This window comes from Pongo pygmaeus, chromosome 5 (assembly GCF_028885625.2).
Source record: "Pongo pygmaeus isolate AG05252 chromosome 5, NHGRI_mPonPyg2-v2.0_pri, whole genome shotgun sequence".
Classification (NCBI taxonomy): Eukaryota; Metazoa; Chordata; class Mammalia; order Primates; family Hominidae; genus Pongo; species Pongo pygmaeus.
In genome coordinates, this window is record NC_072378.2 from 83,632,994 (window position 1) to 83,647,053 (window position 14,060).

Sequence of the window (14,060 nt, forward strand, 5' to 3'; positions counted from 1 at the left end):
GATTGTAGTATGTTCATACAATGGGCATTAGTAAGAAAAAGGACAAACTATTGTCATATGCAACAATATAGATAAATCTCAAAAACATTGAGCAAAAGAACCCAAGCACAAAAGGCCATATATTATATGATTCCATTTATATAAATTTCAAGAACAGGCTAACCTAGTCTGTGGAAATAGAAATCAGAGCAGTGTTACCTAAAGGGGGTAGAAATTGAATGGAATAAAACTTTCTGGAATGAAGGAAATAAATGTCCTTTATGTTGATTGGGGTGGTAGTTACATGGGTGTGTTCATTAATAAAAATTCATCATATTTTGTACTTAAGGTTTATGCATTTCACATTGACATATATGGTATGTAAACTTTACCCAGTGATGATAAGAATAGTAACTGAATTGAAGCAAGTGGTGTCCACGATGAGTTTTGCATATTGTCAACCCAAATTAACAAACAGAGGATCTCTGAAAGAAAATGATATTTATTTGGTAATAGGGCACTGCAATGGGAATACTCATACCATAGTAAACTATGTGTGTATTCTAGGAGGTAAAGGAAGATAAAGATATTGAAAGGAAAAGTGAGGAGGATTACACAATTATTTCAAGATAATTATCCTTGGCTACAAGGGTTAATAACAAAGGTGGCGTCAGTCAAGGTTGGACAGATAGTTGCTGGGTAGATGTCCTTGCAGAAATATCTTTTTATTGTAAGACTGAGGTGGTCTTTGTGCAAGGTTATGGCTTTTGCAGAGTCTTTTGTGATGATTCTTATTAACAGGCACTCATGCATGAGGACCCTCGTTTCATAACCTTCCCCAGCTCTATTGCCAGGTTTTTTTTGTTTGTTTGATTTCTCTTTTGAGATGGAGTCTTGCTTGGTTACCCAGGCTGGAGTGCAGTGGCATGGTCTTTGCTCACTGCAAGCTCTGCCTCCCGGGTTCATGCCATTCTTCTGCCTCAGCCTCCCAAGTAGCTGGGACTACAGGTGCCTGCCACCACACCTGGCTAATTATTTTTTGTATTTTTAATAGAGACGGGGTTTCACCATTTTAGCCAGGATGGTCTGGATCTCCTGACTTCATGATCCACCCGCCTCAGCCTCCCAAAGTGCTGGGATTATAGGTGTGAGCCACCGCGCCCTATTGCCAGGGTTTTTAACATAAGTGACTTCATTTTGATTCTGACAACTTTCACATTTCCCTGTTTTGATGAAGATCTTTCTCAAAAAGCATCACTGATGAATCATCCCGTAGTTAAATTTTGATTGTCCCTTGGTGCTGGGATTTACCTGTACTGGTTTGGTTTAATCTAGTCCTACATTAGAGGGAAGTTATTGGTGACTAGGAATCAGTGTCAAAAGCCTTTTAGCCACATTTGAGCAACAAAGGAAGTTTGGAGGGAGCGGCTCTCAGGCTAAGTCTACCTGAAGTCCATATTTAAGTTCAATTTTGTCTGTTTTGTAGGTGTTGGCTATCACTTCAAAGTGCTGGTCCAGCATTATTCTGTTAGGAGTTGTACTTCTGAAGAATTTTCAACAAGTAATAGGTACAAAGTTTACAAAGAAAAGTAGAAAGTAAAATTAATAGTAATATGATAATCTCGGTTTGCCTAACAGTTTTGAGGCATGAACCTGGGCTTAAAGGCAACCAATTGAATAAATCAAATGAACACAGGGGATTAGGTGAGGCTTGTTTTAACTATTGACCTGTTTTCTTATTTTGTATATATGGGTCTCAATTTTCCCAGAGGAATATATCTAGGTACAGTATGTAGTATTAGCAATAGCACGTATATTTATTTATTTAAACAATAGATAATATAGAGCAATTTTATTACCTGGCATCCCATGGGTGGGTTGAATTAAAGTAGAGCAGACAGAGAACAACAGTTGTATTAGGGATGTTGACAAAGTCACCCATTAGGTGCACTAAAGGATCTCTTAGGTCAGGTTTTTTAAAGTTACCAGCAAAAGGTATTGAGTCTGAAATTTCAAGTGCACCATTATCCTGTCAAATGAAAAAGGTAGGCATTAAGAGGGGTCAAAGTCTCATTATGATATGGAGTCTTTTTCTGATGTCTTGGGAAAAACTGTCTACTACATGAAGCTGTCAACTTCTCACCCTGGTTTGCAGTTTGAATGTGACTGTTTATGGCATAAGGTGCCGATATGTTTGGATTCTGTGTCCCTACCCATATCTCATCTCAAGTTGTAATCCCCATGTGTCATAGGAGGAACCTGGTAGGAGGTGATTGGATCATGGGGGCAGCTTCCACTATGCTATTCTTGTGATAGTGAGTTCTCACAAGATGTGATGGCTTAAAAGTCTGTGATGATTCCTTGGCCGGGCACAGTGGCTCACGCCTGTAATCCCAGCACTTTGGGAGGCCGAGGCAGATGGATAATTTGAGGTCAGGAGTTCAAGGCCAGCATGGCCAACATGGTGAAATCCTGTCTCTACTAAAAATACAAAAATTAGCCGAGGGTGGTGACACATGCTTGTAATCCTAGTTACTTGGGAGGCTGAGGCAGGAGGATCACTTAAACCTGGGAGGCAGAGGTTGCAGTGAGCCAAGATCAAGCCACTGCACTCCAACTTGGGTGACATAACAAGACTCCATCTTAAAAATAAATGAATGAATGAATGAATAAATAAATAAATAAATAAAAGTATATGGTGGGTTCCCCCTCTCTTGCTGCCGTGTAAGATGTGCCTTGCTTTCCCTCTGCCTTCCACTATAATTGTAAGTTTCCTGAGACCTCCCTAGCCATGCAGAACTATGTGTCAATTAAACCTCTTTTCTTTATAAATTACCCAGACTCAGGTAGTTCTTTATAGCAGTGTGAAAACAGATTAATACAGGTGCTTTGGTGAACTCTCTGTGTGACCCATACATTAGACATTAGACTTGTCCCTTAAAATTCACCAAGTTTAAGGTTATAGGGCTTTAGAAACAGAACAGTTTGCATTTTTAGTAATTCCACGGTAGAGAGTTGGATTGAAAGAATCTAGAATAATTCAGGATCCAGTCTATTCTATAGGCAGATAACAAGAACTTGAAAATAATGCACAGGGCTAAAAACCTAACAACAAGAGTGTTGTAGTTTTTCTCTAGAAATATAACTTTTTCTCTCTCGTATTAGTGTACTTTTAATATTAAAGCTCAATCTTTAGCAAGGCTTATAGATAATTCCCATCTAATTATAGCCTTCATGAACCTTTCATGACCTGCTCAAATCTTCAGTAACATGCTTAAGCCTTTAGTTTTGTCCCATTCTTCCTCTTTCTTAAATGACCAGTCATTTTACTTTAGAACAAAAATTTACTACACAGATTCTTTCTTATACGAAATTATTCTCTTTTCTTTTTAACCTTCCTTACCGAAAGTGCATCTTCTTACTTATAACTTTCTCCATGTCTCTCTCTCCTGCTTACCAGTAGAGAAGGGCTTTTGCCATGTTGCCCAGGCTGATCTCGAACTTCTGAGCTCAAATAATCTTCCTGCCTTGGCCTTCCACAGTGCTGAGATCATAGACATGAGCCACTGTGAGATGTGATGAGATTTCTCTTCAAATAGCCTGATCAATCTTTTATTCTTTAATTCATAGTACCCACTCCCCCACCCTTTCTCCTTTTTCTCTTTTTTTCCTTTCTGCCTTTGTTACATGCCAGGACATGCCACAGTACCAGGCTTATCAGTACAAGCTCACATTCCTTTCCTTATTTAAAAAAAAGACTAGCCCTCTAGCTCATCACAGACACCCCTTCCCCTTTTCCCCTCTCTCCCTTACATGCCCACCTTATCTAAAAAAAGTTCAAATGTCTAACCAACCGAGATTAATTCAGATTGTGCAAACCGACCCCGGCCGATAGAAAAAGAGTACAGGGACAGGACTTGCGTCAGAAATAAAGGCTTTCATGCCCCTTGGTTCAAGTGTGCTCTCATGGTGACTGGCAAAAAAAACAAAACAAAACAAAATCCCTCTACACAAAAGTAAAATTGCTTTGCTAAAAATCCCTTGTTTGAGTGTTCAATCTCCTTAGGATTTTGAGCATTATTCCCAACAGCCACCATGCCTGGCCTGTTTACATTTAACAATTATACCTGGATTACTCATAGAAACTGAGATATTAGACAAAGCTAGTCATCATTTTAAGTTATTTCCCTGTTAATCATTTTTATAGCCTGTGAATATCAGGTGTTCACCTAAGAACCTTAAAGTTAAATATATGGGTATTTTGCCAGTAACTCAGAAGATACAGCTGCTTTTATTAAGCCAACAATATGAAATTAGTCTTACATATCAAATAATTACAGAACCAAATTTATTCTGTTTTTAGGGTGAGTTTATAATTTTATCACCTTAAAACATCTAGTACAATCTAGATGAACAGTAAACCCAGGCAAAAATGTATGCTGACAATTTTGAAGACCTCTCTATTTTTATTTTATCAACAAACTTAAAACCAGCTTGTTTATCAAAAAATTATTTAAGTAATGTGAACTAAAAACACGTGGGTTAGTTACTATATTTTTGTTACAGTACTCAATTTAAGTGCTTTTCTTCCCTTTTAAATTTATTAATCAGATCTCTTTAATATATTTTAGTAGAAAAATATTATATACACACAACGTTAAAACATACAGACAACACAAATACATAGAAGCAGATTCTCTAGCTTTCATCTGGATATTTTAGTCATGAGACAGTGTAACATAGTAATACAAACTCAGTTTGTAAAAGGACAGTTGAACTCAAATTATATTTCTGACAAATGGGACCTGTTCACATGGCTAATGTTTATTTGCCCCAATAGATAATCTTATTAAGGCTGTGAACTAAAATTTTGGATAAGGAAATTTTCATAGCAGTTTGATAATAATAATAATAAACCTCTCTTATCCTTTATTTCAGTTTCAAATGAGTTTAGGGTATATTTTTAACATTTATATTTTAGCCAGGACTGGCTAAATTGTATAAGAAAAATAAAATCTTCAAGTGGCCTTGAATTTTTAGTAACAAATCTATCTTTTGTTTGCTGGTCTGGTTTGCTTGACTAGTCAATGTGGGTGAAGAAGCATTTTAACAGGTTTTTTTTCCAGCTTTTTCTAGTCCCTCCGTAGTAGATAAAGCAATTTTTATGCCAGACAAAGATATAGTATTCCTCTGAGCTCAAGATTTTGACTTGTTTGATCTGAGAGGCTAACTTTTATAAACATGTATGTAGTTATTTGCTTTTAGAATACCAATCATTTAATTAAGTGTTCCATTACCCAAAGCACTTTTTAGTCAGACAAACCTAGATTTACATTTCCAAAAGTGTCTAAATTGTTGGTTTTCATGAACATGTTGTAATCTGTAAAGCTGTTAAGTTTTTTGCATTTTGACTGGAATGCCATAAGCAGTGAGTTTGTCTTAACACCAGCAGAAAAGTCTGCAGATTCAAAATAGGCAGAAAAATAAAATAGAGGAGAGAGAGCCCAGAAGGCTCTATGTATTAACTCTATATTTGCAGTTTCTATTTCATCTCTAAGATAAACAGGCTTGGGGAGTTTGAATGATCTCCATGATGCCCATTGAGTTTGTGTGCACCGGGAAAAGCCATGTAGCCAGCTGGAGTCCCAGAAGACCTGGCATGCCTTGATATTTGAGAATCTCATTTCATTTCTTTTTTTTTAATTTAATTTTATTTTATTTTATTATCACTATACTTTAAGTTTTAGGGTACATGTGCACAACATGCAGGTTTGTTACATATGTGTACATGTGCCATGTTGGTGTGCTGCACTCATTAACTCGTCATTTTTTTTTTTTTTTTTTGAGACAGAGTCTCGCTCTGTCCCCAGGCTGGAGTGCAGTGGCACGATCTCGGCTCACTGCAAGCTCCACCTCCCGGGTTCACGCCCTTCTCCTGCCTCAGCCTCCCAAGTAGCTGGGACTACACAGGCACCCGCCACTGTGCCCGGCTAATTTTTTGTATTTTTAGTAGAGACGGGGTTTCACCGTGTTGGCCAGGATGGTCTCGATTTCCTGACCTCGTGATCCACCCGTCTCGGCCTCCCAAAGTGCTGGGATTAAAGGCGTGAGACACCGCGCCTGGCCCCTTCATTTCTTATTAATTTCTTAAAGCAAAGAAAATCCCATAAATCATGTCAGGGGAACGTCAGGAGTTTGTACTGGTGTGCAAAGAAAATTCTTTAAATCTTGTCAGGAAAATGTCAGGAGTTTAGACTGCTGTCTTATACAGTGGCAACCAACATAGTGGCTTTTAATTAGCCATCCTGCACCCACCACTTAGGATGTTTATTTTTGCTCTTGAAAGATTTTCAGAAACAAGCAAGGGGGAAGAGCCAAATCATTTACACACATGCATAACCAAACCCAAATCGGAGTGTTCACAAAAATTTTAACCCAGGCATTGCAGATCAAACAAAATATTAAACTAGGCATGCAGAAAGAACCAAAAATGAACTCACCAGAAAAGACATGTCTCCAAGACAGATTGTAAATTCTGTAGAAACCAGAGTACTCTCCACAAGGACACTTCTCAGGAAGGGCTTGCCAAAAACAGTATTTTATAGTTCCAAGAGAGATGCAGCGTTCTTCATTTAAGGTAGGCTTATAACCAAACCAAATCTCAGATAAAGTCAAAAAGCTTCTATCAGGAAGAAGGCACTTAGCCTGGGTGAAGGCTCACCAGGGCAGAACAGGTGAGCCATGGAAGCCGAGAGCTTAAAGAGCTCAAGGTGAGCACAGCCCGCAGGTTCCAAGAATCACTGATTCCTTCCAAAAGTGATCTTGCTTCAGGTTCCGCTTCTGGAGACCATTTATGTCAACCTAAATAACAAATACTGAGAGGTTCTCTGAAAGAAAATGATGTTTACATGGTAGTGGGTCATTGCAATGAAAATACTCATGCCATATAACTTATATGCATATTCTGGGAAGTAAAAGAAGACAAAGGTTTTTAAAGGAAAAGTAATGAGGATTACATAGTTGTTTGGAGAGAGTTATCCTTAACTACAAGGAACAATATGGGTAGTGCCAGTTCCAGGTTGGACAGGCAGTTGCTGGGCAGATGTCCTTATATAGAAGTATTTTTTTGGTGCAAGGTTATGGTTTTTGCGGTCTTTCGTGATGGTTCTCGTTATCAGACATTTGTGAGTGAGAATTCCCACTTCATGGCCTTCCCCAGCTCTATTCATCAGGATATTTTTTAATAACATTAAGTGACTCCATGTTTATTCTGACAACTTTCTCAATATACAGGTCCTTTTGTTTATCAGTCAAGGAAAGAAGAGACAAATAAAAGCCCGGTGTATTGAGCGTTTAGTATTTACTGGACTCTAAGAGTACAAAGATGAACTTTTTGCTCTTCTCAGGAAGGGAGAATCAGACACATTGTACTGTTGCCATACCAAGGGATCATCTGGAGGAAGCTAGAGGGGAGGAGGTGGCCATGGGAGCGCAGGGTAGCCTCAGGGGGCAGGAAAGGCACCTCTGAGGGGCTTTAATGTCCACTGCCTTGGCACTGACCTGGGGAGGGACAAAATTCTCTTGGTCTCTTGTACCTCAGTTCTCCAGCAAGGGTGACTAATGGACTTTAATTCCGGGAAACATAGCTGTGTTATGGAAGAGCAGCCACACACAGCTGGGCTTCTGGGTCTGCTGTCACACTCAGCTGGTGCCGCAGGTAGGCAGAAAAGCTATTTCTCAGAGCTTCTTAGCCTTGGAATTGAGAAATGGTGTGGGCCCCAGCAATCTTAATTATGCTTTCTCCAAATGCTTTGTGAACCCCCAGAATCTGAGACAGGTCTCAGTTAATTTAGAAAGTTTATTTTGCCAAGGTTGAGCACACATGCCCATGACTCAGCCTCAGGAGGTCCTGAAAACATGTGCCCAAGGTGGGTAGAGCACAGTTTGGTTTTATCCATTTTAGGGAGACATGAGACATAAATCAACATATGTAAGATGAACATTGGTTCAGTCTGGAAAGGCAGGACTACTCAAAGCAGGGAGGGAACTTCCAGGTCTTAAGTAGATAAGAGACAAATGGTTGCATTCTTTTGAGTTTCTGATTGCCCTCTCCAAAGGAGGCAATCAGATATGCATTTATCTCAGTGAGCAGAGGGGTGACTTTGAATAGAATAGGAGGCAGGTTTGCCCTAAGCAGCTCCCAGCTTGACTTTTCCCTTTAGCTTAGTGATTTGGGGGTCCAAGATATTTTCCTTTCACAGCTTTAAGCCACTCTTTTTCCTAGGTGACATTTTAGTTTATCAGGTCACAGGTTGCTGGCACACTCATCCCTGTTCTCAAATATCTTTTAAACCTGAGTGAAATGACAATTGAGGGAAACTCATTTACAGAAAGACAAAGAAGACCGTGTAAATTTGCACTAAAGCATAAACCTTCAGTCTCTCTAAAATGATTTTCTCTGAATTCTGAATACCTGACATAGTAGAATATTGGATTCTTGCATAAACCCTTGACCTTCACAACATGTTCGTTTAGTGGGCAATGAAAATTGTTAACCTGGCTTATTATTAAAAGGAAAAATGCAGGTTTCTGAAAGGATTTCTTGCTTGATGTCACCCAGGTAACCATGCTAGGAGACAAATCTGATATTAAAATTCCTTCAGCTAGCTGGATTACAAACCTTCTAGGGTTGCTGACCTCTGAAATCCAGATGATTTTGATAATTTGGAGTTTAGTGATATATGATCAGGTTTTCCAGACCTGTGTTTTTTGGTTTTTTTTGTTTTTTTTTTTCTCCTCTGCCCAAATTCTTACAGAATTTGGTCATAGTGCTTTTTCCTGAGTGATAGGATGGGAAGGAAGAGATTTAAGAACTGGAAACACTGAGAGGATTACACATCTGTTGAGCACAAACTCCAGAGCTTGATTTTTGTCAGGTTCTGTTCTGGACTTGAAAACACGTTCAGTCATGATTTGTGCCCTTAAGGAGTCACTACCTGTGCATGGGCAATTCTTCTTTAAGTCTAGAAAGGATGGTGATTAAAGCAGATGGAGTATCAAGTTCTCAGCTTACCTGGGCTCTTTCTTTCATGCACTTGTGGGACTAATTGAGAGTTATTTTATTCACTCGTTGACTCATTTATTACCCTTGAACTGCTTATTTGTTCCAATTAAAGGAAACAAGGAATTAGGAATCTGGGTTTTATTCCCACTCATATCACAAACTGATTGTGTGACTAAGTGGGCAATTTGACTGCTCCTTACCTGAGTTCATATGTTTCTAAAATGCACATCGTAATTCTTGCCCTAAGTGACTGTATTGGTTACTTTTGAGAATCAAGTGAGAAAAATGGATATTATAGCATTTTGGCAAATATTTAACGTACCCCTATGAGATAGTATTATTGTTTTTAGGCCAGTGGTTCTAAACTTCGGTATGAGTAATGATCCTTAGAGAATACATGAAAATGCTTATTACTGAGCCTACATTCACAGATTCTGAGGGTCTGTGACCCAGAAATCTGCATTTTAAGAGGCACTTCAAGTAATTATGATGCAAATGGTCCAAGAATTCCACTGAAAAATACTGGTGTGTCTGCAGAATATTGGGGGAATTCCTCAGCAAGGCGTCTGTTTTCAGAATGATCTGGGGGCCCTCATCTTGAAGCCTTTGCCTTGGGTTTATCTGTACATACTCAGAAGGGATTTCTCTTATTTCTCATGTTTGTCTGTATGCCATGCAAGGGGCTTACACTCACTAGGTGCTTAGTGGAAATGTGCTGGCCTGCCCTATGTGCAGAAAACCATGATTCTGCAGGTGAATGGGCTGGAGTGTAAGCAATCTTTTATTTTCTTTTTTTAAATAGCAATGCAGAGTCCTCAGAGAAGAGATTCAGAATGAACAGCTTTGTGTCAGACTTTGGAAGACCTCTGGAGCCAGATAAGGTATTTTCTCGCCAAGGCAACGAGGAGTCCAGGTCTCTCTTTCACTGCTACATCAATGAGGTGGAACGCTTGGACAGAGCCAAAGCTTGTCACCAGACCACAGCCCTTGACAGTGATGTCCAACTCCAGGAAGCCATCAGAAGCAGTGGGCAGCCAGAGGAGGAGCTGAACAGGCTCATGAAGTTTGACATCCCCAACTTTGTGAACACAGACCAGAACTCCTTTGGGGAGGATGATCTTCTGATTTCTGAACCACCTATTGTTCTGGAAACTAAGCCACTTCCCCAGATCTCACATAAAGACCTGGATTGAGAAACATGCTCTGTAAAGGGTCTTCCTGAAGATGTGGATTCTATCTTTATGTAGCAAGAAATCTACATCCACCAAAATTGTGTGTGTTTAGGGGAGAGAGAGACACAGAGATAGAGACAGAGAGACAGAGAAGAGACCCCTTTAGAAGAGAGCTGAGCTGATTAAGCTGAGTGGTTTTTTGTTTTGTTTTGTTTTTGCTTTTTAATACATTTGGAGCTTTGGGGGTATTAAAGTATTTACACCAAACTTGTCCAACCCGCGGAATGTGTCCCAGGACAGCTTTGAATGTGGCCCAATACAAATTTTAAACTTTCTTAAAACATGAGATTTTTTTTTTTTTTTTGCTATTTTTTTTTTAAAGCTTATCAGCTATCGTTAGTGTTAGTGTATTTTATGTGTGGCCCAAGACAACTCTTCTTCCAATGTGGCACAGGGAAGCCAAAAGATTGGACACCTCTGATTTATACTAGCTCGTCTTGCTTGTTGAAAAATTTGGCCAAATACTTATTGTCAGCATTCTTGGGTGAGGATTAGCCTACCATGTTCTAATCTGGCCCTGCCGCTACTGTGCTCTACCTTTAGCGAGTTGCTTTACCTCTCTGGGCTGCCCCATTTTTAACTGTAGGTTGACAGGTCTGGAGTGATCCATCCCACCTCTAATATTTTGTGAATTTATGACTTTGCCTTCAGATGAGGCTGAGCTATACATAAAACAGTATAAACTAGGGTACTGCCTCGTATCTCTTGTAGGCTCTCCCAAATCTCTGTACCTTCCACTCAACCCTAATTGAGCCAAGCTTTAGTCAGGGGATCTGGGTGTCTACCAGAATGTCAGGAGACTCATCTTACACAGTCACGGTGGCCAGTGTTGCTGGTGGGTTGTGCTGAAACAGCTCTTCTGAGAACTTCCAACCACCCATGCTCTAACCTGGGGACAGCCATCCCCTGCCTCAGAATAAGTACCAATTCGTAGTACATGCATGGTACTCTTGTCCCCAGGAAATGTTAGAAAGCTTGTAAGCTGGGTGAGAGGAGGTGCCTTCTGGGTATCTCTGTGTTGGTGTATCTGTGCCATTGGCTACAGAACAAGAAAAATACTATTTGCCGTGCTGTTACCTTGGCAGATGTGTAGGTGATAGTCATCTGGCTTTGAGCTGAGATGGTCAGTGGGTTGTAAATTCCCTACTAGCAGATATTCAGGGTGGCCTGAGTTATGTAAATAAGTGAGCAACACAGCTTTAATTTCATGGAGGAATCAAAGCTGCACACTGGTATTAAAACAACTTGATTTTGTGCACACAGTTGCATGCATGGCAAGCTGTTAACCTCTGGGTGGCATTTTCATTATGAATTTGTTCACCACCTGTCTTGCTTAAGCTACAAAATAAATGCATTTGACTGCACAGAAATTTTCTCTGGTTCTTTATTTTCACACATCCAATTTTTTATTTCCCAAAAAGTTGTACCATGTTTATAATGTCTCCTAACTTCCTGGAGTAGGCAGTGCTGACTCTACCATCTCTGGGATTCTGGTGATCTGAATCATGCATGAGATTTCATTTAGGGATTATTTCGCTGAAAGAAATCCCTTTTCTATTGTGTATTTTAAAGAAAATATCATTCTTTAAGACTCTAAATAGTAAAACAAAGCATGGAATTTTTTTTTATAATTAAAGCTACTTTAACATATTTTTACAAATAGATGCTATATTTTCATGAATTTTTTATGCAAGAGAGCGAGAGTATTAAAGAATGCTGAGTTTGTTAACTTTTTTTTTTTTTTTTTGAGAGACGGAGTCTTGCTCTGTCGCCCAGGCTGGATGGCTCACTGCAGCCTCCCCTCCTGGGTTCAAGTGATTCTCCTGCCTCAGCTTCCAAAGTTGCTGGGACTACAGGCACGTGCCACCATGCCTAGCTAATTTTTGTATTTTTTAGTAGAGACGGGATTTCACTATATGTTGGCCAGGTTGGTCTCGAACTCCTGACCTCAAGTGGTCTGCCTGCCTTGGCCTCCCAAAGTGCTGGGATTACAGGCATGAGCTACCGTGCCTGGTCAGAGTTTAACTTCTAATATGAGTATGATTATTCATAATTTATTTAATGAAATATAAATCATGGGCTATATTATTAAAGTTCACAGCTACTTAAGTGGTATCTTATTTAGAAGTAGATTTATTGATCAGAAGATTGAAAGATATTTAAAGGTCAGACAAATACCCATGACTATATCATCATTTTTATGAACTAAATGTTAAGAACTGTGAATGGTCCAAGATTTTGCCCCTTCTGCAAGTCAGCTTGCCATAGTCTCATGGATGCTGCCAGAAGACACAAGAGTCTTGGGTCAGAGACAAAAATCTTCATTACAGCACAGCAGGCCACATATGCTTCATGCTCATGTTGGTTCCTGAGTCTGTTTCCTACTGCTGTTGTAACAAATTACCACAAATTTAGTGACCTTAGAGCAACACAAATTTATTCTCTTACAGTTCTAGAGTAGAGAAGTCTAAAATCAGTTTCAGTGGGCTAAAATCAAGGTGTTAGCACAGCAGCATTCCATCTGGAGGCTCTCAGGATTAATCAGTTTTCTTGCCTTTTCTATCTTCCAGGGGTTGCTCCCACTCTGTAGCTCCTCTTCTTCCACTTTACATCTCTGTCTTTAACCATCCTGCTTCTCTCTTATAACGACCTTTGTGATTACATTGGGTTACCTAAGATGATCTCCCCATCTTGAGATCCTTCATTTAATCACATCCGTAAAGTGTGTGCCTTTTGCCACATAAGGCTACATATTGACAGGTTTCAGGGATTAGGATGTGGACACGTTTGGGGAACCATTAGCCTGCTAGTCTTCCCTTTGGCCCCAAAGGTTTATATCCATTCTATATGCACAATACATACACCCCATCCCAATATACTCCACAGTCTCAATTCACTATAGAATCAATTCAAAGTCACATGTATTACCTAAATCTTATCAGCTTAAAAGTCCCAAATCTTATTATCTTAACCATCTAATTTCAGTATTAGTGAGATGCTGGGTATGATTTATCCTGGGGAAAAACTCTCCATCTGTGGACCTGTAAAACTAGAAAATAAGTTATTTCCTCCCAAAATACAATGATGTGACCAACATAAGATACTAGTTACTAATATAGTTGTCTTTCAGTATATGCAGGGGATTGGTTCCAGGCCCCCTGTATACACAAAAATCCTAGCATACTTAAGTTCCACGGTAGGTCCTGCAGAACCCGTGTATATGAAAATTAGCTCTCCGTATATGTGGGTTTCGCATCCCAAGAATACTGTATTTTCAATCCCCATTTGGTTGAAAAGAATCTGCATACAAGTGGACACGTGCAGTTCAACCCTATGTTGTTCAAGGATCAACCGTATTCCCATTCCAAAAAGGAGAAAATGGAGGGAAAAAATGAACCGTCGGTCCCAAAAAATAACAAATCCTTCAAACTGGGAAAACTGTTAAGCTGCAAGGCCTGGAAATAGTCTTTTGTGACTTCTGGCTACATCCTCTGGGCCTGAAGCTCCACTCTTGGAATCATCTTTTCTTTTTCTTGAAAGGTACAATGTGTTTGTAGCTGAGTAGTTTTATCAGCCTCTTTTTCTGCATGTAGAATTTTGGGAGTCTGATAGCCTTCATTCATCTTGCCCTCACTCTGTCCATTTCAGTTGAAGTTGTTATCAGTGCCCTAGGTTCTTGTAATCTTCCAGTATAGACATCAAGAGAGATCACCAAACATAGGAGCAAAGAGAAAGAGAGAGAATAGGGGAAGAAAAATAGAGAGAGAGAGGAAGAAAAAGGGAAT

At 39.5% G+C, this 14,060-nt stretch overlaps 1 protein-coding gene across 1 annotated transcript in view; it reads left to right on the plus strand.

Moving 5' to 3' along the window:
* The window catches only part of MRAP2 (melanocortin 2 receptor accessory protein 2), a 64,053-nt gene extending 52,414 nt beyond the window's left edge, over positions 1 to 11,639 (plus strand). The window contains exon 4 of the mRNA XM_054491593.2: positions 9,846 to 11,639. Within this exon, the coding sequence (XP_054347568.1) occupies positions 9,846 to 10,236 (391 nt within the window). The 3' untranslated portion in view covers positions 10,237 to 11,639. The remainder of the gene's footprint in view (positions 1 to 9,845) is intronic.
* The last annotated feature ends 2,421 nt before the right edge of the window (positions 11,640 to 14,060 follow it).